General features: G+C 42.7%; 2 protein-coding genes across 10 annotated transcripts in view; one reads left to right on the top strand and one right to left on the bottom strand.

Annotated features, from left to right (window-relative positions):
- Window positions 1-4,147, bottom strand: part of Not11 (CCR4-NOT transcription complex subunit 11) — a 31,921-nt gene extending 27,774 nt beyond the window's left edge. Inside the window, exons 1-4 of the mRNA XM_070101428.1 lie at window positions 4,000-4,147; window positions 1,696-1,787; window positions 1,164-1,312; window positions 708-833 (exon numbers count right to left, since the gene is read on the bottom strand). Of these exons, the coding sequence (XP_069957529.1) occupies window positions 708-833; window positions 1,164-1,312; window positions 1,696-1,787; window positions 4,000-4,037 (405 nt within the window). The 5' untranslated portion in view covers window positions 4,038-4,147. The remainder of the gene's footprint in view (window positions 1-707; window positions 834-1,163; window positions 1,313-1,695; window positions 1,788-3,999) is intronic.
- A 565-nt stretch (window positions 4,148-4,712) lies between these two features.
- The window catches only part of LOC128701947 (titin homolog), a 94,508-nt gene continuing 72,953 nt past the window's right edge, over window positions 4,713-26,267 (top strand). For 3 of the 9 annotated variants that reach the window (XM_053795918.2, XM_053795920.2, XM_053795919.2), the window contains exons 1-2: window positions 4,713-4,922; window positions 23,311-23,634. In XM_053795918.2, the coding sequence (XP_053651893.2) occupies window positions 4,787-4,922; window positions 23,311-23,634 (460 nt within the window). In that variant the 5' untranslated portion in view covers window positions 4,713-4,786. Of the gene's footprint in view, window positions 4,923-7,865; window positions 8,012-23,310; window positions 23,635-26,267 lie in introns of those variants that run through there. The other 6 variants (XM_053795917.2, XM_053795916.2, XM_053795924.2 and 3 more) reach the window with 5 other exon arrangements.

Here is a 26,267-nt window from a genome sequence, read left to right as displayed (position 1 = left end):
ACTAACAGAAGCCTGCTGGATGTCAAATTTCTAGCACTGAAAACCTTTACCCTCTCCCTCAAACTCTCCTCTTACAAACAAAATGAGACAATTTTAACTCTCATTTGTTAACATCAGCTTAATTCTTAGGTATAAAGTCTGAATAACAAAGTTTATCGAAAGGAGTTGGAAATTTAGGACTAAATAAATGGAAGAATGAAAGGAAAAAACTCAGGACATCAAAAACTTGATAAAAATCAAAATGCTTCACATTCATGAAATGACAATTAGGATGTGATTTAATGTGATAAAGCAAAGTGTATCCAATTTATATCTGTGAACAATACACAAATAACCCGTGCATAGGAGAGAGAAACTTGCGACGACGTTTCGGTCCAACTTGGAACATTTACAAAGTCACACTGACACAGAACAAGTGTTTCCCGATGCAGGTCTTAGTCATATGATGACTCACAGCTGGAGCTTTTACATCATCTTACCGAGGAATTCCACTGGCTTACCCCTCCACCTCTTTAAAAATTATGGTTATGATTATAACCATTTGAATTTTTGTGCGTACTAACACAAAAGAGAAAGGGAGCCAAGTCAGACTGAAACATCATTGTAGGCTTCTCTATCTCCAATGTGCAAGTTATTTGTGAATTGTTCCAGTCATGGTATTGTGCCTTTTTGTTCTTTATTTGTAAGCAAAGTAGTATTAAACATACCTCTTTACTGTTTCTTTCTGTAATAAGAGTAGACAAAAAAACTAACTCCGGTTGAGTAACTCTTGGTATATGGCCAGCGTATTCCAACTTCTTGCCTGTGCCTTTGGCTATGTCATCAGGAGGGTGCTAATGACAGCAAAAAAATAGGAAAATATAATTAATAATGTAAATTTATATATAAGGGGCAAAAATTATTTATAACTATACAGTAAACTTGTCTAATGATGTATCGAACCCAGCCTCATGACTTTAGTCACTGACTCACCAAAAAACCTTCTGGGACTGAAATTTCATCTAAAGTTTCCTAAGTGTGAATTTGTTCTATTGTATTGTAAATTTTATTCTATATGTAAAGATTAAAAAAATTTTGCTTTCATAGATCACAAATCATGTGAGGTATTCAAGCAACAATCTGATAATCCATTGCCATAAACAACAAAGTGATCAATCCTGTACCAAGAGATTCACGAAGACCGGAAGAAAGGGATTATTCGGTGGGGGTTCACCACGATACAACTCATGAAGGATTGTTATTGCTGAGAGTCGTTGTGCTGGGCTTGGCAGGAGGTCCGGCTGTTGTAACAAGAACACAAGTGCACTTCCCACTGTGGAAATAACGGCTATTATGTGGCAGTACAGCATATAAACAAAATACATCCATAGGTAGCAAATATATATGTAAGCTAAACACAGCATCTATGTTAACATCATATTATGGAATACATTGGACTCAAATTAAGTTGCAATAAACAACTGTCAGTGAATAAACAGAAGGGTAGCCAAAGCAGCAGGGCGGTTGGACTGTCAATTTGCAGACTGCGGTTCAAGCCCCTCGTCCACCCTTCTGTTTATTCATAGAATACAGTGTTTAACTGTTCATCAAAATGCAAGCTTAAAATACAGTAGTTAACCGCTTGAAAAAAATAATGAAAATTTTGTTTTAGTAACCATTATTAAATATAATAAAATACAGTACTTACATACTTACATTTAAAAAAATCGTCTTTGGCAAAATTTTGAAAAATCTGCTGAGTTATCTGTTCTAAGGTTGATGAATCAGCAGATTCCTCCGATAAAATTCTGAAAAAAAAAGAGGCTAATACAGAATTACGATAAAAAGTTACTGCATTTATAAGTGATCATACAATTTTTTTATTTTTATACTGCTGAATAAGTGGCAAAAATAATAAAATATCTTACCTGGAGTATACCCAGAGGGTGTTCCTCCAGGTAAGACATTTTATATTTTTTTATTTTGTTAACACATCAGCCGTTTCCCACCAAGGCAGGGTGATTCGGAAAAGAAGAAACACTTTCGTCATTCATTCACTCACAATCTTGCCAGAGATGTGCCTACACCACAGTTAAAAAACTGCAACTTATCAACACCCATCCATCATGGTCACTTATAACTGTAATAACTTCTATAACAGATAGGGGTTAAGTTGTAAATCTTTGTCAAATGCATAAAGTTAAATATGTCTGAAAGTGTCTCCAGTTCTATCAACAAATTTTATTGCATGAATAAGTAAGTTCACTCAGGTACAGTTACACATAAATACAGTTACATAAATTATCATACTTAGCAGCACAAGTATAGATTACCCTCCAGGATAACCCCCAAAAAATTCAAAGTGACTCACTTCCAATGAAGTCCTTGTATACATATATACACTTATACAGTATAAATTAACTAGGATAACCCAAAAAAGTCAGACAAGGTGACTCATTTCCAGGGGTCCATATTAAGCCAGACCAAAATGTCTGAAATGTACAGCATGTTAGTGACTTTCTTGTGCACTTTACAATATTTTATTACATGTAAACTACATTATGTATTAGTGCATAAAGAAATCAAATTTATGTGACACAACTCATTACTAAAAGTGTTGTGTGGCCAAAATAAGCATACCAAATTATTTTTGCTAGTATCTCCCAAAGTAACAGTCTGCTCAAGAAATATAGTAGGGCCCTGTATCCACAGGTCCAGTATCCACAGGTCCAGTATCCACAGGTCCAGTATCCACAGGTCCAGTATCCACAGGTCCAGTATCCACAGTCTCAGTTATCCACGGCTTACCACTGCCCAATAATAACCCTTAATTTTGCTTAATAATAATAATAATACTAATATAATCAGATCTTTATTTCTACGAGTACATGTACAAGGTATACAGACCATAGTTGACATCAGTGACATACTACTATATAGAAAGCAGCTCGTTATGCAGAGCATTAGGTCAGTTTTGTTCCCAGGATGCAACCCACACCAGTCTACTAACATCCAGGAACCCATTTTACCAATGGGTGAACATAGACAACAGGTGTAAAGAAACACGCCCAATGTTTCTACCCTCGCTGGGAATCAAACCCAGAACCTCGCCACGTGAAGCTAGAGCTTTAGCCACCAGGCCATGAGGCACCGTATGGTCTCAAAGTGTAAAAGTAGTGATGGTGGAAGTTCTTCAAACCTAAGAGAAGCTGTGAAGTGCTTCCCATCAGTAAAAAAGTGATAATTCTCCAATTATTGTTATAATTTATCAATTAAACTTTATAACAGGTATGTATAGGACTTATATGTAGGGTTCGCTACTATCCACAGTTTCAGTATCCACTGCAGGTCCCCCACGAATATGGGAGTCCTACTGTACTTATTCCGTGATGGACACAGGCTGCGGGTATTGTTAACTGTGAACTCTTGCCTGAGTTCAGCACACAGGAGACAGAAGCTTATGACATTTTGGTATATAGTCAGAAATATACTTCCTGATGTACATAAATATACTTCCTGGTGTATATATACTCACAATATATTTCCCCGTGTATATATAGTCATAAATATAATCTCAGCTTATATACTCAAATATACTTCTCGGTGTATATACAGTCAAACTTCCCGGTGTATACTCGTATACCTCCCAGTGTATATTCGCTCAAATATATTTCCCAGTGTATATACTCAAAAATATACTTCTCGGTGTATATAGTCATAAAGATGTGTATATACACTCAAATATACTTCTCAGTGAATATACACTCGGCAATATACTTCCCGATATATACACAGTCACAAATATAATTCGCGGCGCATATATACTCATAAATACACTTCCCGGCGTATATACAGTTAATCCCCAGCCCAAAACCCCCTAAAACAGTCCAATAAAGAGGTATAGGGAGGTTGGAAGGGGGTTTTAAAGGGGTGGAGGTGGTGTATTGGGAGGTTAAGTTGAGAGAGAGCAGGGTGGGCAGGATATAGGGTGAGGTATACCCGCATGGGCATGATATATACCCGAGTAACTTAGATAAATCACTGGTGGAGAGAGCCATCGTTTGTTTACATCAATATGAGGGTGGGGAGGACATCTTTTTAGAAGTGTTGTTTATGCTCTTATTCCACTTATTTTTCCTGATTTATTGCTTGATGGGTGATTTTCTGGGGTGGGTAGAGAGGAAGTGATGTATTTTGGTGGGTGGCTTTTTTTGTGTGTTTTTTTTTGGGGGGGTGGCGGATGTTTTGTTGAAAGATGTATGGGTGGGGATTGGGGTTGTAGGGGGTGTGTTTGTTGGTTGGATGGGTAGGTGGTGTGGGTGGGGGTGTGGGTGGGTAGGTAGGTGGTGTTGGTGGGTGGGGGTGTTGTTGGTGGGTGGGGGTGTTGTTGGGTAGGTGGTGTTGGTGGGTGGGTAGGTGGTGTTGGTGGGGGGGTAGGTGGTGTTGGTGTGTGGGTGGGGGGTGTTGGTGGGTTGCCCGTGGTGGGCTCGTAGGGTAGTGGGTTGGGGAGGTTGGGTTTTGGTAGGGTGGCCCAGGTGGGAATGGATGGCATGGCGTCGTCTGGCGTGGGATTGGCCCCCTGATTTAGGGCCTGGGATGCCCCTGGGGAGGGTTGCAGGGGGTGCCTTAGGGGAGGATAGAGAGCCTGGGGAGGCAATGCAGCAGGGGAAGTGCTTCCCCTTACCCCCGGGTCGGGGATGGGGCTAGGGAGGACGGATACCTCCCAGGGGACGGGGACCAGGAGGTCGGGGGCCACTACTGGCACACTAGCGACCTCTAGACCCCAGCAGTGCAACACTCCTTCAAAATGTCGGGTGAATTCGGCACGGGAAAGACGATACTGGTTCTAGCCATAGTGGTAGGATGCTTCGCCGTCCTATGGCCCAAGATCTTCTATCCCATGCTGACCGCCTCGGTCAAGCACCCGCCCCCACCCGCACAAGGTCAGTTTCTAAATCAAAACACCCCAAAAAAGGTCTCTCTCCCCTCTCAGCAACTTTTTACTCCCCTCAGTAGCAGACGACAGAATTTCGGCTGCAGTCCAATACCGCGCTCCGGGACTTCCAAATCCACCCATATATCGTGCCATAGATCCTCTAAGCCACTAATCCATCATGTGGCAATGAAAGCCAAGCCTGTCCGTCGATTTTTCGGCTGAATTCCACGAAGCCGGACGTGATTTTTTTTCTTTCAAGGGGAACCATAAATACCATTCCCAAACAAGTGGGTTTTTTCCAACTGGCTTGAAAGTTAGCTAGATACGTGACTATGTCTTAGCTAGTATAAGGTGAAAGCCAAGCCACTGTGTCTAGTGTTACTCTGGCTTGTGAGAAGCCAGCCACAATTTCGAGCGCTCAGAACGAGTCATTATGGAGATAGAAAATTTAATACAAATCGAAAAAACATCTATTTTATGTACATAATTCTATTATGAAAATTAAAAGGTGACAGTGTTATTATTTTTATTTTAAGAGCAAATATTACTGGCTTAATGACGTGTTAAAATAATCCCATTAATGTTACATGATAATTTATGAAGCAAAGGGATAAGACTTTATTCTGATTATCAGTAACATTAATAACCCAGTATAACCCGAAAAAGCCAGGCAGAGTGGCTTACAGATTCTCTCCCCAGGATGCCACCCACAACAATCGACTGACTCCCAGGTACCTACTTACTGCTAGGTGAATAGGGGCAACAGGTGTAAAAAAAATGTTCAACAGTATTTTTGAAAACATTTCACACGTTAACCCGTTTTGGTACGTAACAACACGTGCCGATACGTCTCAACACGTGGCAAGACGTCCTCGCACGTGCTGAGACGTCCTACCACGTGCTGAGACGTCCTACCACGTGCTGAGACGTCCTACCACGTGCTGAGACGTCTTAGCACTTGCCGAGACGTCCTAGCCCGTTGGACATGTTTCCTTACATCCGTCACCCCTGTTAACCTTACAGTAAGTAGGTACCTGGGTGTTAGTCACCTGTTGTGGGTAGCATCCTGGGGTAGAGAACCAGCAACGCTTATGGAAATAAAGTACACTGCTGGGCTTGGTTACTGACACTCTGAATAAAATCTTCTTTTCTTCTTCTTCTTCTTCTTCTTCTTCTTCTTCTTCTTCTTCTTCTTCTTCTTCTTCTTCCTCTTCTTCTTCTTCTTCTTCTTCTTCTTCTTCTTCTTCTTCTTCTTCTTCTTCTTCTTCTTCTTCTTCTTCTTCTTCTTCTTCTTCTTCTTCTTCCTCTTCTTCTTCTTCTTCTTCTTCTTCTTCTTCTTCTTCTTCTTCTTCTTCTTCTTCTTCTTCTTCTTCTTCTTCTTCTTCTTCTTCGTCGTCGTCGTCGTCGTCGTACTTAGTTTTGATTATAATAATAATTTCCCTAGTGAAATCTTCCAGTTGAGGCTGACACATTCCATTACCAATGACACATGACCCATGACACATGACATATGACCCATGACCCATGGCACATGACCCATGACACATGACCCATGACACAATTCATTACCGTGTTAAAAAATGATCCTGTGTTGGGTAAACAGCGTAAACATCAAGGGAAGAAGGGAGGGAGAGCTGTCCTACTGGTTAAAAGTCATTAATTTCTTCCGAGTTTCTTAACACCACAACAAAATACAGTTGTATATAATTCACGTGTACAATTCACCAGATACACCTTCCATTTAGCTCAGTGAACAACTATCGAAAATTGATTACTGTTTGGAAAACCTTTCAACCCGAGCCCAGTAGATCTTGTTGCTTTGTGATCTTAAGTTTAAGACGTGAAAAATGGAAGAATGCATGAAATACAATGGTAGGAGAGATAATCCCAGGAGGCAGCACAGATGATCACTCTCATACAAATGAGCTTTTGAAACTGTAGTGAATTGCCCTTAAGCCTGCAAATGGCGGTACCGACATGTCATGACTTGTCATGATTGTGACCAGCTCAACCTGGAGCTCATTACCTTTGTAACTTGGTCATGATTATGACCAGATCTAGTTCATTACCTTTGTAACTTGCTCAGCTATCAAAACTTTGGAGTCCAGTCCCTGGACCAATTATGTACCTCTGTAATCTTTTGACTACCGCCCACAGGATGGGTATGGGGTGCATAATAAACATATTAAACTAACGACATGGCTAGTAAGTACCTTTGACTTTATAGTCACGAATAATGATCTTAATAAATGGAGTCTAAGTGTGGTAATGACTTTAACTCAATCTTCGGCGGTGCTAGAAATCTGATAACTGCTTAGGCCTCACTACGTCCCCACACAGAGGGCCTAGCTTAAATAGCCTTATTATGCACCCCATGCAGAGCCGGATTAAGATTTTGTAGTCCCCTGGGCTACATGTACTGTGAGGCCCCAGTGATATTTTCAAAAGGAAAAAATATAGTGTGTTATTACATCATATATGTGATGCAATAACACACTATAATTATAAACTGACAGCAGTAACTGTGAACACTTTCACTTAATCTCTGGAGGACCTCCAGTTGGCGGAGGCCCCTGTACTGCAGCCCCTAAAGCCCATACTTTAATCCGGCCCTGATCTTATGTCCAGGCTGTGGGTGGAAGTTAAGAATGCAGAGGCACGTAATGAGTCCGGAAGTGGACCTTAAAGTCTTGAAAGTTAAGGAAGTTACAGTGGTACTGACCTATTTTTAGGTTTTTGTTTTGTTACAGTCGTTCCTGAAAATATGAATTCAATCACAAAAATATTAATGTAACTTATATGTGGTTCCGAATGATTTATATTACCTTATATTTTAACACGGTATCCAGGAGGGCAATGTACGTTTTAGTGGAGTTATTAAAGTCGTGGTTATGATGCATTGTACTCGCCTCCTGCAGTCATTGGTACAGTGGAACGAGAACTGGAAGTGAAGGACTACATTCTGTATAAAAGAGGAAGGCCTAGCCGGAGATCCTATAGGCTTGTCATAAAAATGGTACATATCACTGTCAAGAAGAGGTACGAAAACGCTCTTGGAGCAAGGAGAGAGTGGACCCAGTAACGACCAGTGAAGAGGTGAGACCAGGAGGTGTAACTCGACCCTTGCAGCCACTTACAGCTGAGTACATGTCAAACACCTGGGTATCTATTTGAAAGACGTTTCGCCAAGCAGTGTGTTTTTTCACTTCATTATAATTATGTACTGCACACCGTTTTGCCACTAATAAAGATATATATATATATATATATATATATATATATATATATATATATATATATATATATATATATATATATATATATATATATATATATATATATATATATATATATATATATATATATATATGCAATAAGATCACAGTAAACAGGTGATTTTAAAATATGCAAAACGACCACTGTGAAAGAGTAGTGAAATTCCAATCGCTTTCGTAACTACTCACATTATCAAGGAACTATATTGATAATGTGAGTAGGCACAAAAGCTCTTGGAATTTCTCTATTCTTTCAGAGTGGTTGTTTTGCATATTCTGAAATCACCTGTTTACTGTGATCTTATTGCATATATAAATATATATATATATATATATATATATATATATATATATATATATATATATATATATATATATATATATATATATATATATATATATATATATATATATATATATATATATATATATATATATATATATATATATATATATATATATATATATATATATATATATATATATATATATATATATGATGTCACTATAGACTTGTTCAAGTACATCATAAATTCCTGACGTCACACAAATCATCCCGACGTTACACAAATCATCCCGACGTCACACAAATCATCCTGACGTCACGTAAATCATCCCGACGTCACGCAAATCCCGACGTCACATAAATCATCCTGACGTCACACAAATCATCCAGATGTCACCTGTGAAACAAACGGTGATGCCCGGATGCTGGTGAAGGCTGGAGAGTTCTTGATCCGAGAAAGTGGATCATTCCTCATCCTCTCCAGAACTGTCATTGACTTGCCCTCCATAGGCGCTGTATGACCCCTACGGATTTTGCGCTCTCTGTAAATGCGCTGTAATAATACATGCACATGCATATATATATACATACATCTAGGTTTTTCTCCTTTTTCTAAATAGCTCTTGTTCTTCTTTATTTCTTCTATTGTCCATGGGGAAGTGGAAAAGAATCTTTCCTCCGTAAGCCATGCGTGTCGTATGAGGCGACTAAAATGCTGGGAGCAATGGGCTAGTAACCCCTTCTCCTGTAGACATTTACTAAAAAAGAGAAGAAGAAAAACTTTATAAAACTGGGATGCTTGAATGTGCGTGGATGTAGTGCGGATGACAAGAAACAGATGATTGCTGATGTTATGAATGAAAAGTAGTTGGATGTCCTGGCCCTAAGCGAAACAAAGCTGAAGGGGGTAGGGGAGTTTCGGTTGGGGGAAATAAATGGGATTAAATCTGGAGTATCTGAGAGAGTTAGAGCAAAGGAAGGGGTAGCAGTAATGTTGAAGGATCAGTTACGGAAGGAGAAAAGAGAATATGAATGTGTAAATTCAAAAATTATGTGGATTAAAGTAAAGGTTGGATGTGAAAAGTGGGTCATAATAAGCGTGTATGCACCTGGAGAAGAGAGGAATGCAGAGGAGAGAGAGATTTTGGGAGATGTTAAGTGAATGTATAGGAGCCTTTGAACCAAGTGAGAGAGTAATTGTGGTAGGGGACCTGAATGCTAAAGTAGGAGAAACTTTTAGAGAGAGTGTGGTAGGTAAGTTTGGGGTGCCATGTGTAAATGATAATGGGAGCCCTTTGATTGAACTTTGTATAGAAAGGGGTTTAGTTATAGGTAATACATATTTTAAGAAAAAGAGGATAAATAAGTATACAAGATATGATGTAGGGCGAAATGACAGTAGTTTGTTGGATTATGTATTGCTAGATAAAAGACTGTTGAGTAGACTTCAGGATGTACATGTTTATAGAGGGGCCACAGATATATCAGATCGATTTCTAGTTGTAGCTGCACTGAGAGTAAAAGGTAGATGGGATACAAGGAGAATAGAAGCATCAGGGAAGAGAGAGGTGAAGGTTTATAAACTAAAAGAGGAGGCAGTTAGGGTAAGATATAAACAGCTATTGGAGGATAGATGGGCTAATGAGAGCATAGGCAATGGGGTCGAAGAGGTATGGGGTAGGTTTAAAAATGTAGTGTTAGAGTGTTCAGCAGAAGTTTGTGGTTACAGGAAAGTGGGTGCAGGAGGGAAGAAGAGCGATTGGTGGAATGATGATGTAAAGAGAGTAGTAAGGGAGAAAAAGTTAGCATATGAGAAGTTTTAACAAAGTAGAAGTGATGCAAGGAGGGAAGAGTATATGAAGAAAAAGAGAGAGGTTAAGAGAGTGGTGAAGCAATGTAAAAAGAGAGCAAATGAGAGAGTGGGTGAGATGTTATCAACAAATTTTGTTGAAAATAAGAAAAAGTTTTGGAGTGAGATTAACAAGTTAAGGAAGCCTAGAGAACAAATGGATTTGTCAGTTAAAAATAGGAGGGGAGAGTTATTAAATGGAGAGTTAGAGGTATTGGGAAGATGGAGGGAATATTTTGAGGAATTGTTAAATGTTGATGAAGATAGGGAAGCTGTGATTTTCGTGTATAGGGCAAGGAGGAAAAACATCTTGTAGGAGTGAGGAAGAGCCAGTTGTGAGTGTGGGGGAAGTTCGTGAGGCAGTAGGTAAAATGAAAGGGGGTAAGGCAGCCGGGATTGATGGGATAAAGATAGAAATGTTAAAAGCAGGTGGGGATATAGTTTTGGAGTTGTTGGTGCAATTATTTAATAAATGTATGGAAGAGGGTAAGGTACCTAGGGATTGGCAGAGAGCATGCATAGTTCCTTTGTATAAAGGCAAAGGGGACAAAAGAGAGTGCATAAATTATAAGGGGAAAAGTATGTTGAGTATACCTGGTAAAGTGTATGGTAGAGTTATTATTGAAAGAATAAAGAGTAAGACGGAGAATAGGATAGCAGATGAACAAGGAGGCTTTAGGAAAGGTAGGGGGTGTGTGGACCAGGTGTTTACAGTGAAACATATAAGTGAACAGTATTTAGATAAGGCTAAAAGAGGTCTTTGTGGCATTTATGGATTTGGAAAAGGCGTATGACAGGGTGGATAGGGGGGCAATGTGGCAGATGTTGCAGGTGTATGGTGTAGGAGGTAGGTTACTGAAAGCAGTGAAGAGTTTTTACTAGGATAGTGAGGCTCAAGTTAGAGTATGTAGGAAAGAGGGAAATTATTTCCCAGTAAAAGTAGGCCTTAGACAAGGATGTGTAATGTCACCGTGGTTGTTTAATATATTTATAAATGGGGTTGTAAGAGAAGTAAATGCGAGGGTCTTGGCAAGAGGCGTGGAGTTAAAAGATAAAGAATCACACATAAAGTGGGAGTTGTCACAGTTGCTCTTTGCTGATGACACTGTGCTCTTGGGAGATTCTGAAGAGAAGTTGCAGAGATTGGTGGATGAATTTGGTAGGGTGTGCAAAAGAAGAAAATTAAAAGTGAATACAGGAAAGAGTAAGGTTATGAGGATAACAAAAAGATTAGGTGATGAAAGATTGGATATCAGATTGGAGGGAGAGAGTATGGAGGAGGTGAATGTATTCAGATATTTGGGAGTGGACGTGTCAGCGGATGGGTCTATGAGAGATGAGGTGAATCATAGAATTGATGAGGGGAAAAGGGTGAGTGGTGCACTTAGGAGTCTGTGGAGACAAAGAACTTTGTCCTTGGAGGCAAAGAGGGGAATGTATGAGAGTATAGTTTTACCACTGCTCTTATATGGGTGTGAAGCATGTGTGATGAATGTTGCAGCGAGGAGAAGGCTGGAGGCAGTGGAGATGTCATGTCTGAGGGCAATGTGTGGTGTGAATATAATGCAGAGAATTCGTAGTTTGGAAGTTAGGAGGAGGTGCGGGATTACCAAAACTGTTGTCCAGAGGGCTGAGGAAGGGTTGTTGAGGTGGTTTGGACATGTAGAGAGAATGGAGTGAAACAGAGTGACTTCAAGAGTGTATCAGTCTGTAGTGGAAGGAAGGCGGGGCAGGGGTCGGCCTAGGAAAGGTTGGAGGGAGGGGGTAAAGGAGGTTTTGTGTGCGAGGGGCTTGGACTTCCAGCAGGCATGCGTGAGCGTGTTTGATTGGAGTGAATGGAGACAAATGGTTTTTAATACTTGACGTGCTGTTGGAGTGTGAGCAAAGTAACATTTATGAAGGGGTTCAGGGAAACCGGCAGGCCGGACTTGAGTCCTGGAGATGGGAAGTACAGTGCCTGCACTCTGAAGGAGGGGTGTTAATGTTGCAGTTTAAAAACTGTAGTGTAAAGCACCCTTCTGGCAAGACAGTGATGGAGTGAATGATGGTGAAAGTTTTTCTTTTTCGGGCCACCCTGCCTTGGTGGGAATCGGCCAGTGTGATAATAATAATAATAATTATTATTATTATTATTATTATTATTATTATTATTATTATTATTATTATTATTATTATTATTATTATTATTATTATTATTATTATTATTATTATTATTATTATTATTATTAAAGTTTGGGTCAAGAGCAGTGTTGCCAGGTCACAGGAGGCAGGATAACTCACACAATATATTAGTTAGGACAGGTAAAAGCCTGCCATGAATAACTTAGAAGCTGGTAACACTGACCTTCAGTCTGGCTTGTGTTGTGCTGGTAACGCTGTTGTGTTAGACAGTGTGGTTACCTACTGTTGTGTTAGACAGTGTGTGTTATCCACTGTTGTGTTAGACAGTGTGGTTACCCACTGTTGTGTTAGACAGTGTGTGTTATCCACTGTTGTGTTAGACAGTGTGGTTACCCACTGTTGTGTTAGACAGTGTGTGTTACCCACTGTTGTGTTAGACAGTGTGTATTGCCCACTGCTGTGTTAGACAGTGTGTGTTACCCACTGTTGTGTTAGACAGTGTGTATTACCCACTGCTGTGTTAGACAGTGTGTATTACCCACTGTTGTGTTAGACAGTGTGTATTACCCACTGTTGTGTTAGACAGTGTGTATTACCCACTGCTGTGTTAGTGTGTATTACCCACTGTTGTGTTAGACAGTGTGTATTACCCACTGTTGTGTTAGACAGTGTGTATTACCCACTGCTGTGTTAGTGTGTGTTACCCACTGTTGTGTTAGACAATGGTAGTGCTGGTTACTGGTGTCTACCATCCACTTGCTACTATGCCAAGTATGCTGCAGCAACATAGCAAAATAGATGTGAATCATATCATCATTTAGAAACCTAGATATATATATATATATATATATATATATATATAGATATATATATATATATATATATATATATATATATATATATATATATATATATAGTACAAGAGTGATTGCAATGTAGAAATGGTATAGCGAAAGTTGAATAAATGGAGAGAGAGAGAGAGAGAGAGAGAGAGAGAGAGAGAGAGAGAGAGAGAGAGAGAGAGAGAGAGAGAGAGAGAGAGAGAGAGAGATTAAAAATAGTGAGAAAGCGTGAAAGGAGATAAAATAAGAGAATGTGTGAGCATCGGAAAGTCTCCTGCGAGAACGGGATTCAGGCTTTGAGAGAGATTAATGTAGTGGGGAAAACCTGGAGGATAGATGTAGGGATCTGCAAGCTAGTGGATTACTTATGTAGCTGACAATATTTGATTATATGTCAACTGCATTATCCTTCCATTACATTTAAAGACATTTTAATTTTAATTTCTAAAGATATGGGTGACGTAAGTCTGCATATTAGATTAAACGACGGAGTGTTTGGTTAACTGTGAGTGTTTGTGTCTGTAGACGAGTCTTTGAAGGACGAGGTGAACCACAGAGAGGAAAGAATCAGGTAACAGGACAAGTATTTCCTGAGGGTAAGGTGATAGGGGTACTGAGGCGTCTGTGGTGAGTGATTTGTATCAGTGGAGTGGGGAAAGAGGAGAGTACCACTGTAGAATGGTGACAGCACATCTATATGAGTGTGAGGTATGGGATTTAGAAGTTGCAGTGAGGAGGTGAGAACACACATATACACACACATGATAACGACATATACTGAGAGAAACTGACAAGGTGGATAGAGACAGACTGTTTCAGAGATGTGACGCAGCAACAAGGGGACACAACTGGAAACTGAAGACTCAGATAAGTCACAGGGATGCTAGGAAGTATTTCTTCAGTCATAGAGTTGTCAAGAAGTGGAACAATCTGGAGAGTGATGAAGTGGATGCAGGAAACATACATAGCTTTAAGAAGAGGTATGATAAAGCTCACAGAGCAGGGTGAGAGAGAGAGTGGACCTAGTAACGACCAGCAAAGAGGCGGAACCAGGAGCTGTGTCTCGACTCCTGTAACCACACACACACACACGACACCACCACACCTTTATTTACAGAACAACCTTGTCAAGTACAGCACCATCCCTGGTGACACTCCTAATAAAACCAACACAATATTCTCTTCTTTTCCCTCTCATTTCCTTCTTTCATTTCTGTCTACCTGGCACTCTCCTTTCATATCAATATTTCTGGTACCTTCAGATACAAACTGTACTGAATTACCTCAGCGTGACTCACGAAATCGTAATGACACGATTGCAAACAAACCATACCACGGGTGGGGTTAGAACCAGCGATCACAGATTCTCAAAACTCCAGACTCTCTGATCGCGGGTTCTAACCCCACCCGTGGTATAGTTTGAATTACCTCAGACCAGTAACGGGCCTACATTTTGGGGGCCCTGAAACTTGAACCGTTATGGGGTCCCTGAAACTTGAACCGTTATGGGGCCCCTGAAACTTGAACCGTTATGGGGGCCCTTCTCATACAGTAGACCCAAAATTTATAAGCACTGTGGACTAGACTCGCTTCTGGGGCCCCTCAGGGTTTATTGCCCCTGATCCAGATACAAATGTTTGTAAGTTGAATTCAAGTCTGCAGAGAGAGTTCACACGACTGTATCCAGATGTGAACATGTAAATAGTTCATCACCACATGTTCATAACTATTGTAAGTTGTTCATTATCACTAACTTGTTCAATACGAGCAGGTGAACACAGACTCAAACAAGTGAACACAGACTCAAACAAGTGAACACAGACTCAAACAAGTGAACACAGACTCAAACAAGTGAACACAGACTCAAACAAGTGAACACAGACTTAAACAAGTGAACACAGACTCAAACAAGTGAACACAGACTCAAACAAGTGAACACAGACTCAAACAAGTGAACACAGACTCAAACAAGTGAACACAGACTTAAACAAGTGGACACAGACACAAGTAGATGAACATAGACACAAACAGGTGAACATAGACACAAACATATGAACACAGACACAAACAGGTGAACGCAGGCAAAACAGGTGAACATAGACACAAACAGGTGAACACAGACACAAACAGGTGAGCACACAGACACGAACAGATGAACACAAACACACATGCGTAGGTTCGACGAGCCGATGAACATTGATTTACTAAATTATTGACTCGTGTGTGTGTGTGTGTGTGTGTGTGTGTGTGTGTGTGTGTGTGTGTGTGTGTGTGTGTGTGTGTGTGTGTGTGTGTGTGTGTGTGTGTGTGTGTGTGTGTGACATCATCTGTCGTGGCTGTATGCGCTCCAATGTGCTGTGGTTGTCGTGGTTGTGGTAGTTTCTTGATCTTGCTGGTATTCCTGTGAACAGTCTTGGTTCTCTTACACTGATCCACCTTGTCTCCTAGTTCCTTCTTCTCTCCTCTACTCTCTCTTATTCCATCGATTCAGTTTTTTTATTCCCCCATTATCTCTCCTTTCTCTTTCTCTCTCTATCTTTTATGACACTTCCTGTGTTGACATTACATGTGCTGACGTCAGCTGATTGGAATGAGTCAGAGAGAGAGAGAGAGAGAGAGAGAGAGAGAGAGAGAGAGAGAGAGAGAGAGAGAGAGAGAGAGAGAGAGAGAGAGAGAGAGAGAGAGAGAGAGAGAGAGAGAGAGAGAGAGAAAATCTATGGAATATTGACATTATTATTATTATTATTATTATTATTATTATTATTATTATTATAGTCTGATGTTAGGTGAAGTCAGCAGCAGGAACAACAGCAGCAACAGCAGCAGCAGCAGCAGCAACAACAACAGCAACAGCAACAACAGCAGCAACAGCAACAACAGCAGCAACAGCAGCAACAGCAACAACAGCAGCAACAGCAACAGCAACAGCAGGTGCAGGAATGTCTGAGGGCCGGGTGCCAGACTATGCTGGGGGATTTAAATCAGATACCTGCTTACTTGTCTGTGCTCTCCTGCTTCCTGGCATCTCTGGGAACAGCAGGGAGCAGCAGAGAACAGCAGGGAGCAGCAGGGAGCAGCAGGTAGCAGCAGATAGCAGCAGGGAGCAGCAGGGAACAGCAGGGAGCAGCAGGGAACAGCAGGGAGCAGCAGGGAGCAGCAGGGAACAGCAGGGAGCAGCAGGGAGCAGCAGGGAGCAGCAGGGAGCAGCAGGGAACAGCAGGGAGCAGCAGAGAGCAACAGGGAGCAGCAGGGAACAGCAGGGAGCAGCAGGAAGCAGCAGGGAACAGCAGGGAGCAGCAGGGAACAGCAGGGAGCAGCAGGGAACAGCAGGGAGCAGCAGGGAGCAGCAGGGAACAGCAGGGAGCAGCAGAGAGCAGCAGAGAACAGCAGGGAGCAGCAGGGAGCAGCAGACAGCAGCAGGGAGCAGCAGGGAACAGCAGGGAGCAGCAGGGAACAGCAGGGAGCAGCAGGGAACAGCAGGGAGCAGCAGAGAGCAGCAGGGAGCAGCAGAGAACAGCAGGGAGCTGCAGGGAGCAGTAGGGAGCAGCAGGGAACAGCAGGGAGCAGCAGGGAGCAGCAGGAAGCAGCAGGGAGCAGCAGGGAGTAGCAGCGAGCAGCAGGGAACAGCAGGGAGCAGCAGGGAGCAGCAGAGAGCAGCAGGGAGCAGCAGAGAGCAGCAGGGAGCAGCAGAGAGCAGCAGGGAGCAGCAGAGAGCAGCAGGAAGCAGCAGAGAGCAGCAGAGAGCAGCAGGGAGCAGCAGAGAGCAGCAAAGAGCAGCAGGAAGCAGCAGGAAGCAGCAGAGAGCAGCAAAGAGCAGCAGGAAGCAGCAGAGAGCAGCAGGAAGCAGCAGGAAGCTGCATTTTTGCTTGTCGTAGTTCTAGATGTTAGTACTGGTGGTTCTGTTGTTAGTGTTAGTGCTGGTGGTTCTGTTAGTGTTGGTGGTTCTGTTGTTAGTGTTAGTGCTTGTGGTTCTGTTAGTGCTGGTGGTTCTGTTAGTGTTAGTGCTTGTGGTTCTGTTAGTGCTGGTGGTTCTGTTGTTAGTGTTAGTGCTTGTGGTTCTGTTAGTGCTGGTGGTTCTGTTGTTAGTGTTAGTGCTTGTGGTTCTGTTAGTGCTGGTGGTTCTGTTAGTGCTGGTGGTTCTGTTGTTAGTGTTAGTGCTTGTGGTTCTGTTGTTAGTGTTAGTTCTTGTGTTTCTGTTAGTGCTGGTGGTTCTGTTGTTAGTGTTAGTGCTTGTGGTTCTGTTAGTGCTGGTGGTTCTGTTGTTAGTGTTAGTGCTTGTGGTTCTGTTAGTGCTGGTGGTTCTGTTGTTAGTGTTAGTGCTTGTGGTTCTGTTAGTGCTGGTGGTTCTGTTGTTAGTGTTAGTGCTTGTGTTTCTGTTAGTGCTGGTGGTTCTGTTGTTAGTGTTAGTGCTTGTGGTTCTGTTAGTGCTGGTGGTTCTGTTGTTAGTGTTAGTGCTTGTGGTTCTGTTAGTGCTGGTGGTTCTGTTGTTAGTGTTAGTGCTTGTGGTTCTGTTAGTGCTAGTGGTTCTGTTGTTAGTGTTAGTGCTTGTGGTTCTGTTAGTGCTGGTGGTTCTGTTAGTGTTAGTGCTTGTGGTTCTGTTAGTGCTGGTGGTTCTGTTAGTGTTAGTGCTTGTGGTTCTGTTAGTGTTGGTGGTTCTGTTGTTAGTGTTAGTGCTTGTGGTTCTGTTAGTGCTGGTGGTTCTGTTAGTGTTAGTGCTTGTGGTTCTGTTAGTGCTGGTGGTTCTGTTGTTAGTGTTAGTGCTGGTGGTACTGTTGTTAGTGTTAGTGCTTGTGGTTCTGTTAGTGCTGGTGGTTCTGTTGTTAGTGTTAGTGCTTGTGGTTCTGTTAGTGCTAGTGGTTCTGTTGTTAGTGTTAGTGCTTGTGGTTCTGTTAGTGCTGGTGGTTCTGTTGTTAGTGTTAGTGCTTGTGGTTCTGTTGTTAGTGTTAGTGCTTGTTGTTCTGTTAGTGCTGGTGGTTCTGTTGTTAGTGTTAGTGCTTGTGGTTCTGTTAGTGCTGGTGGTTCTGTTGTTAGTGTTAGTGCTTGTGGTTCTGTTAGTGCTGGTGGTTCTGTTGTTAGTGTTAGTGCTTGTGGTTCTGTTAGTGCTGGTGGGTCTGTTGTTAGTGTTAGTGCTTGTGGTTCTGTTGTTAGTGTTAGTGCTTGTGGTTCTGTTAGTGCTGGTGGCTCTGTTGTTAGTGTTAGTGCTTGTGGTTCTGTTAGTGCTGGTGGGTCTGTTAGTGCTGGTGGTTCTGTTGTTAGTGTTAGTGCCTGTGGTTCTGTTAGTGCTGGTGGTTCTGTTAGTGCTGGTGGTTCTGTTAGTGCTGGTGGTTCTGTTAGTGTTAGTGCTTGTGGTTCTGTTAGTGCTGGTGGTTCTGTTGTTAGTGTTGGTGGTTCTGTTGTTAGTGTTGGTGGTTTTGTTGTTAGTGCTAGTGGTTCTGTTGTTAGTGCTGGTGGTTCTGTTGTTAGTGCTGGTGGTTTTGTTGTTAGTGCTAGAGGTTCTGTTGTTAGTGCTGGTGGTTCTGTTGTTAGTGTTGGTGGTTTTGTTGTTAGTGCGGGTGGGTCTGTTGTTAGTGCTAGTGGTTCTGTTGTTAGTGCTGGTGGTTCTGTTGTTAATGTTGTTGGTTTTGTTGTTAGTGTTGGTGGTTCTGTTGTTAGTGTTGGTGGTTTTGTTTTTAGTGCTGGTGGGTCTGTTGTTAGTGCTGGTGGTTCTGTTGTTAGTGCTAGTGGTTCTGTTGTTAGTGCTAGTGGTTCTGTTGTTAGTGTTGGTGGTTCTGTTGTTAGTGCTAGTGGTTCTGTTGTTAGTGCTAGTGGTTCTGTTGTTAGTGCTGTTGGTTCTGTGCCTTCCAATAATCGTTACCTCAAGTATCGTGAGTTCTGAACTCCATTGTCAGGGCGCAGATGGTGACTGCACCGCCTATCACCATATCTAGTGATTATTGTGGTGGTGACAATCTGAGTGCCACCTGTCACCATCTATGGTGATTCTTGTGGTGGTAACAATCTCAGTGCCACCTGTCACCTTCTATGGTGATTCTTGTGGCAGTGACAATTTCAGTGCCACCTGTCACCATCCATGGTGATTCTTGTGGTGGTGACATTCTCATTGCCACATGGCACCATCTGTAATTATAGCTGGTAATTTCTATAATATGACATTGCACAATATATAACTAGGCTCCCTAGTAATGGATGGCTTCCTAGTGTTTTTAGGCACAGTGTAATGAATGATATCAGACCTGGAGCTGATGTCAACAATGATACTTACCTCGTGACATAGCTGACGAGTCTACCTGAGACTCATGTCATTGTCTGTGTTTTTTATTGTGTAAGATAAATATAATATTTAGAGAGAGAGAGAGAGAGAGAGAGAGAGAGAGAGAGAGAGAGAGAGAGAGAGAGAGAGAGAGAGAGAGAGAGAGAGAGATTTAATGTTTATTATGCTCTACGTACCCATTTTGTGGAAGGCAGAGGCATAAGTGTGCAGACAGATAGGTAAGCAGGCAGACAGGTAGACAGATAAGTAGGCAGGCAGACAGACAGGTAAGCAGGCAGACAGGTAAACAGTCAGTTAGACAGACAGGTAAGCAGGCAGACAGGTAAACAGTCAGTTAAACAGGCAGGTAAGCAGGCAAATAGAGAAGTGAGCAAGGAAAGAGAGAGACGTGTGAACAGTTAAGTCACCAAACATGTAAACATTAATGGGGAGACAATGTTTAGGTCAGGAGTGAAAGTAAACAAACCAGGCGGGTGAGAGATTTATTGTACCTTGGGGTTTCTTACCTCAGTCCCTCCCTCCCTCTCTCCCTCCATCTCTCCTTCCTTCCCTCCCTCTCTCCCTCCATCTTTCCTTCCTTCCCTCCCCCCAGTGGGGAGGTGTTAATGGGAGAGGACTGAGGCAGAATGATTGGAGGGAGGTTGGACATGTAATTAAGAGGTATTTATAGTGAGACGTGTGAAGGAAAGGAGTGAGTCAGTCTCTCTCTCTCTCTCTCTCTCTCTCTCTCTCTCTCTCTCTCTCTCTCTCTCTCTCTCTCTCTCTCTCTCTCTCTCTCTCTCTATCCTCTCTCTCTCCCTCTCTCTCTCTCTCTTTCTCTCTCTATTTCTCTCTCTCTCTCTCTCTCTCCCTCTCTCTCTCCCTCTCTCTCTCTCTCTCTCTCTCTCTCTCTCTCTCTCTCTCTCTCTCTCTCTCTCTCTCTCTCTCTCTCTCTTTCTCTCTCTCTCATTACACAGGATTTTTAGAAGGTTAGGTTAAGAGTTCCTACTATTATTTACAGGCTGTTACCTACATCAGCTCATTTTAAAGCCTTTTCCTTGTTGTGAATTAACGTATAGTGATGAAGGTGAAGTTGGAGTTATCTGTGAGCCAGAGGGTGAAGCTGGAGCCATCTGTGCGCCAGAGGGTGAAGCTGGAGCCATCTGTGCGCCAGAGGGTAAAGCTGGGGGCCATCTGTGGGCCAGAGGGTAAAACGAGCCATCTGTGGGCCAGAGGGTAAATCTGGAGCCATCTGTTAGCCGGAGGGTGAAGCTGGAACCACCTGTGGGCCAGAGGGTAAAGCTGGAGCCATCTGTGGGGCAGAGGGTGATGTTGGAGCTATCTGTTGGCCAGAGATTTCATATGCTCAGCTTATTTTATGTCATCGATGTCGTTCTGCTGTACGAACATGTTGCAGGTTCGAGTCATCCTGGGAATGAAAGATCTCAAGAGGACGTGGTTCTTCTGTTTCACAAACATTAGTTTTACATGCCAAGAGCTGTTATCCAACTTCAGCTCATTTGAAAGCCTCATTCCTATCTAAGGTATACTAATACTTCCAGGATACGACCCACAACGGTCGACTAACATCCAGGTACCTACTTACTGCTAGATGAAAAGGGACAGCAGATGTAAGAAGCATGTATATATTTCCACCTGTACCCGTGATCGAACCACGAACACTGAGTGTGTGAGTTGAGTGCGCTACTGAGAAGGGTACAGCCAGAGTGTAGTTGCTGTTGACTGCCCGTCTTGTTGTGTCGAAACTGTCTTCTTGCTGACTACGAAGTAGAACCAATGGTACCTTGATAGAATTAGTCTAGTACATAACAGTAAGGCCACCCACATCTCTCCTGTGTTGAAGGCTCTGCTGAATGACGGATCTGCTCAGGCTGGGTCCAGGTGAGAGATGAGTCGTCTTGCTCTGGTCTCTATTCTGTCAAGAAGTCGCAGATGAGACAGGGGGCAGGCAATCCAAGAAACTGGAGCATACTCAAGGTGTGAATGTACTTGTGCCTCGTACAGTCTTGCAGCCTCTACTGTCAAGCAGATGCTAGATATGTCTAAGTACTGTAAGCTACATGGCTGCCTTGTTTTTAAGATTTACAACGTGGTTCTTCATAGTCAGTTTAGAGTCAAATTTCACCCGAAGGATACCAACTTTGTCCCCGGGTACCAGCACTCTCCAGTTCATTCTTACCATTGTTCCAGCATTACCATCATAGTGCCTAGAGACAATCATTATTACCACTGCTCCAGCATTACAATCATGGTACCTAGATCATCATTCTTACCACTGCTCCAGCATTACCATCATGGTGTTTAGACTATCATTATCATCATTTAAGATTTCTCAAAAGAAAATGTGGCCTACCATCGTTTACCCCAGGCTGATGTAACTGTAAGCTGGGCATTGATGTAACTTAGAGCAGCTGGTATTTCCCCTCTCTCTAATACCAGAAGAGGGCATGCACCCCTCTGAGGGGAGGAACGAGGGTAGGTGGCATCAGGGGAAGCAGGTGACACATAGACACACCTGGCACTCTTGATGGGTGCCACTACACGACGTCATCATGATAATTGACACATCTGTGATGCCAGGGGTTGATGCCTCCTCTTTCTCTTTGTTATTCCTTTATATATATATATATATATATATATATATATATATATATATATATATATATATATATATATATATATATATATATATATATATATATATATATATATATATATGACTGTCTTACAAGCTGACAAGTAACATCACACTATCAATATATACAGACATTCCTCTCCTTATAATTGACGTTTGTTGGTTAATGGAGTTCAAAGTTTATCCACTACACGGGGGCTATTAATAACACCTGCATAAATTACTAAATGCCGCTAGCAAGGTGCTAGTAACACTTCCTGTATAAATTACAAAACGTAAAAAAGGAGAAAAATTTTCGTCTCTTCGTCTTCAGGTGTTGCTGCCTTGGTGGGAGACGACCGCTGTGTTAAAAAAATATACGAGTTTTAAGCTCCAATTGTTGGAAATGGAATAATATAGACAAGTTGAAGATTAAGACACATGTGCAACAGTTGGGTAACTTTACTGATGAAACGTTATAGACACCTGAACAAAGCTCAGACCTCTATAACACAATTGTCATTGATGATCTCTTAAGTTATACCATGAATTAAGGAAAGATCCTGGACTTCGCCTTACGAAACAAAGCAAATACAATAGTATTTATAGACAAGGTAGATTATAAGGAAGAAGTGAACATACTAGAAGACAGGGGTATTTATGTGCCCTTTAATCATCATGCTCAATAATTCACATGGTGATGGAAACTAAGGTGGCCCGGTGGCCTGGTGGCTACAGCTCCCGCTTCACACACAGAGGGCCCGGGTTCGATTCCCGGTGGGTGGAAACATTTCGACACGTTTCCTTACACCTGTTGTCCTGTTCACCTAGCAGCAAATAGGTACCTGGGTGTTAGTCGACTGGTGTGGGTCGCATCCTGGGGGACAAGATTAAGGACCCCAATGGAAATAAGTTAGACAGTCCTCGATGACGCACTGACTTTCTTGGGTTATCCTGGGTGGCTAACCCTCCGGGGTTAAAAATCCGAACGAAATCTTATCTTATCTTATCTTAAGGAGAGTAATAGACCTGTATATTTCGACCCACTTCTGGGATCCTCTTAATTAAACTTTAGTTATACGCTTGTTTAATGTGTACAAATATGTCTTCGTTGCATGTGTGTTGATCTGGGAGCAGAAACACTATGGAAGGAGTCGGCCAACGTACACTTCGTCAGGCAGTTGTGTTACCTGCTGGAGGAACACCAAGCTGGGGTGTCACCACCCTCCCCACCTGCAGGAGGGCAGCAGGTCAGCACCAGCAGATGGACTTCTGAGCAGTGTTGGGCTCAGATACGTCACACCTGTGGACTGGAGCTGACGGAGGTGATGCTGGAGGGAGTAAGATTAGGGCTAGATAAGTCCAACCTGACGGAGTGTCTAGTAAATAGTTACTCCCTCACGCCGGCGCTGATTGCTGCAGCTGCACCACCCAGGATCAAACCCAGGCCCTATCTTCCTCGTAAGTGGGCCTGCGGTCGCACTCTAACAGCCATGCCTCGACTAACACTAAGAAATGATACTTAACACAACTTAAGATATTCCATGCAGAGGAACTAACAACTGAACTATTGTTGTTGGCATGTGACAAAACTAACAAAGACTAACGTGGAGTATACCTACAGAGTGTTCCGGGGGTCAACGCCCCCACGGCCTGGTCAATGACCAGGCCTCATGGTGTATCAGAGCCTGATCAACCAGCCTGTTACTGCTGGCTGCACGTAAACCAACGTATGAACCACAGCCCGGTTGGTCAGGTACTGACTTTATATGTCTGTCCAGAGCCTTCTTGAGGAGAACCAGGGGTCTTGAAGACAGCCAGGGGTCTTGAAGACAGCCAAGGGTCTTGAAGGTAGCCAGGGATCTTGAAGACAGCCAGGGGTCTTGAAGACACCCAGGGGTCTTGAAGACAACCAGGGGTCTTCAAGACAACCAGGGGTCTTGAAGACAACCAGGGGTCTTGAAGGTAGCCAGCGATCTTGAAGACAGCCAGGAGTCTTGAAGACACCCAGGGGTCTTCAAGACAACCAGGGGTCTTCAAGACAACCAGGGGTCTTGAAGACAGCCAAAGATCTTGAAGACAACCAGGGATCTTGAAGACAGCCAGGGATCTTGAAGACACCCAGGGGTCTTGAAGACACCCAGGGGTCTTGAAGACAGCCAGAAGTCTTGAAGACAACCAGGGGTCTTGAAGACAGGCAAGGGTCCTGAAGACAGTCAGGGGTCTTGAAGACAACCAAGGGTCTTGAAGACAGCTAGAGGTCTTGAAGACAGCCAGGGGTCTTGAAGACAACCAAGGGTCTTGAAGACAGCCAGGGGTCTTGAAGACAACCAAGGGTCTTGAAGACAGCTAGAGGTCTTGAAGACAGCCAGGGGTATTGAAGACAACCAGAGGTCTTGAAGACAACCAGAGGTCTTGAAGACAACCAGGGGTCTTGAAGACAACCAGGGGTCTTGAAGACAACCAGGGGTCTTGAAGACAACCAGGGGTCTTGAAGACAACCAGGGGTCTTGAAGACAACCAGGGGTCTTGAAGACAACCAGGGGTCTTGAAGACAACCAGGGGTCTTGAAGACAGCCAGGGGTCTTGAAGACAGCCAGGGGTCTTGAAGACAACCAGGGGTCTTGAAGACAGCCAGGGGTCTTGAAGACAACCAGGGGTCTTGAAGACAGCCAGGGGTCTTGAAGACAGCCAGGGGTCTTGAAAACAGCCAGGGGTCTTGAAGACACCCAGGGGTCTTGAAGACAGCCAGGGGCCTATTAATAATCCCCCTTATGTATGTGAGGCAATTGAACAGCCTTGGGCCCCTGACACTTATTGTGTTGTCTCCTAGTTTTTCACTGGGATGATGTTGTTGGCATCTAATGAAACTAACAAGAACTAACCTGTGTAGACCACTTGCATAACTAACTTTCAACTGAACTATTGTTGTTGGCATGCATGAGAGGAACTAACCATTTCTGAGTCATTTTGAGAGGCTAAGCTCTGGAGGTGCTAACAGAAGTCTAACGCCACACGACAGTCACTTCAAAAATAACTCGGACAGCTAAGGAACTAATCAATATTTTTCTCATATGGAAAAAAAGAATGTTACGTGGAGTGTCAACAAAGTTCATTCTGTTGAGGGTCTCTGATTAGATTTTGCCACCGAAGTGGCTAGTTTATTGTACACCCCATATCTATCCTGTGGATGGTAGCGTAAGAGCATGTCTATCTTGTGGATGGTAGCGTAAGAGCATGTCTATCCTGTGGATGGTAGCGTAAGAGCATGTCTATCCTGTGGATGGTAGCGTAAGAGCATGTCTATCCTGTGGATGGTAGCGTAAGAGCATGTCTATCCTGTGGATGGTAGCGTAAGAGCATATCTATCCTGTGGATGGTATTGTAAGAGCATATCTATCCTGTGGATGGTAGCGTAAGAGCATATCTATCCTGTGGATGGTATTGTAAGAGCATATCTATCCTGTGGATGGTAGCGTAAGAGCATATCTATCCTGTGGATGGTAGCGTAAGAGCATATCTATTCTGTGGATGGTATTGTAAGAGCATATCTATCCTGTGGATGGTAGCGTAAGAGCATATCTATCCCGTGGATGGTAGCGTAAGAGCATATCTATTCTGTGGATGGTATTGTAAGAGCATATATATCCTGTGGATGGTATTGTAAGAGCATATCTATCCTGTGGATGGTATTGTAAGAGCATATCTATCCTGTGGATGGTAGCGTAAGAGCATATCTATCCTGTGGATGGTATTGTAAGAGCATATCTATCCTGTGGATGGTAGCGTAAGAGCATATCTATCCTGTGGATGGTATTGTAAGAGCATATCTATCCTGTGGATGGTAGCGTAAGAGCATATCTATCCTGTGGATGGTAGCGTAAGAGCATATCTATTCTGTGGATGGTATTGTAAGAGCATATCTATCCTGTGGATGGTAGCGTAAGAGCATATCTATCCCGTGGATGGTAGCGTAAGAGCATATCTATTCTGTGGATGGTATTGTAAGAGCATATATATCCTGTGGATGGTATTGTAAGAGCATATCTATCCTGTGGATGGTATTGTAAGAGCATATCTATCCTGTGGATGGT

Source organism: Cherax quadricarinatus, chromosome 77 (genome assembly GCF_038502225.1).
Source record: "Cherax quadricarinatus isolate ZL_2023a chromosome 77, ASM3850222v1, whole genome shotgun sequence".
In the NCBI taxonomy this organism is placed as follows: domain Eukaryota; kingdom Metazoa; phylum Arthropoda; class Malacostraca; order Decapoda; family Parastacidae; genus Cherax; species Cherax quadricarinatus.
This window is presented reverse-complemented; position numbering and strand designations above follow the sequence as displayed.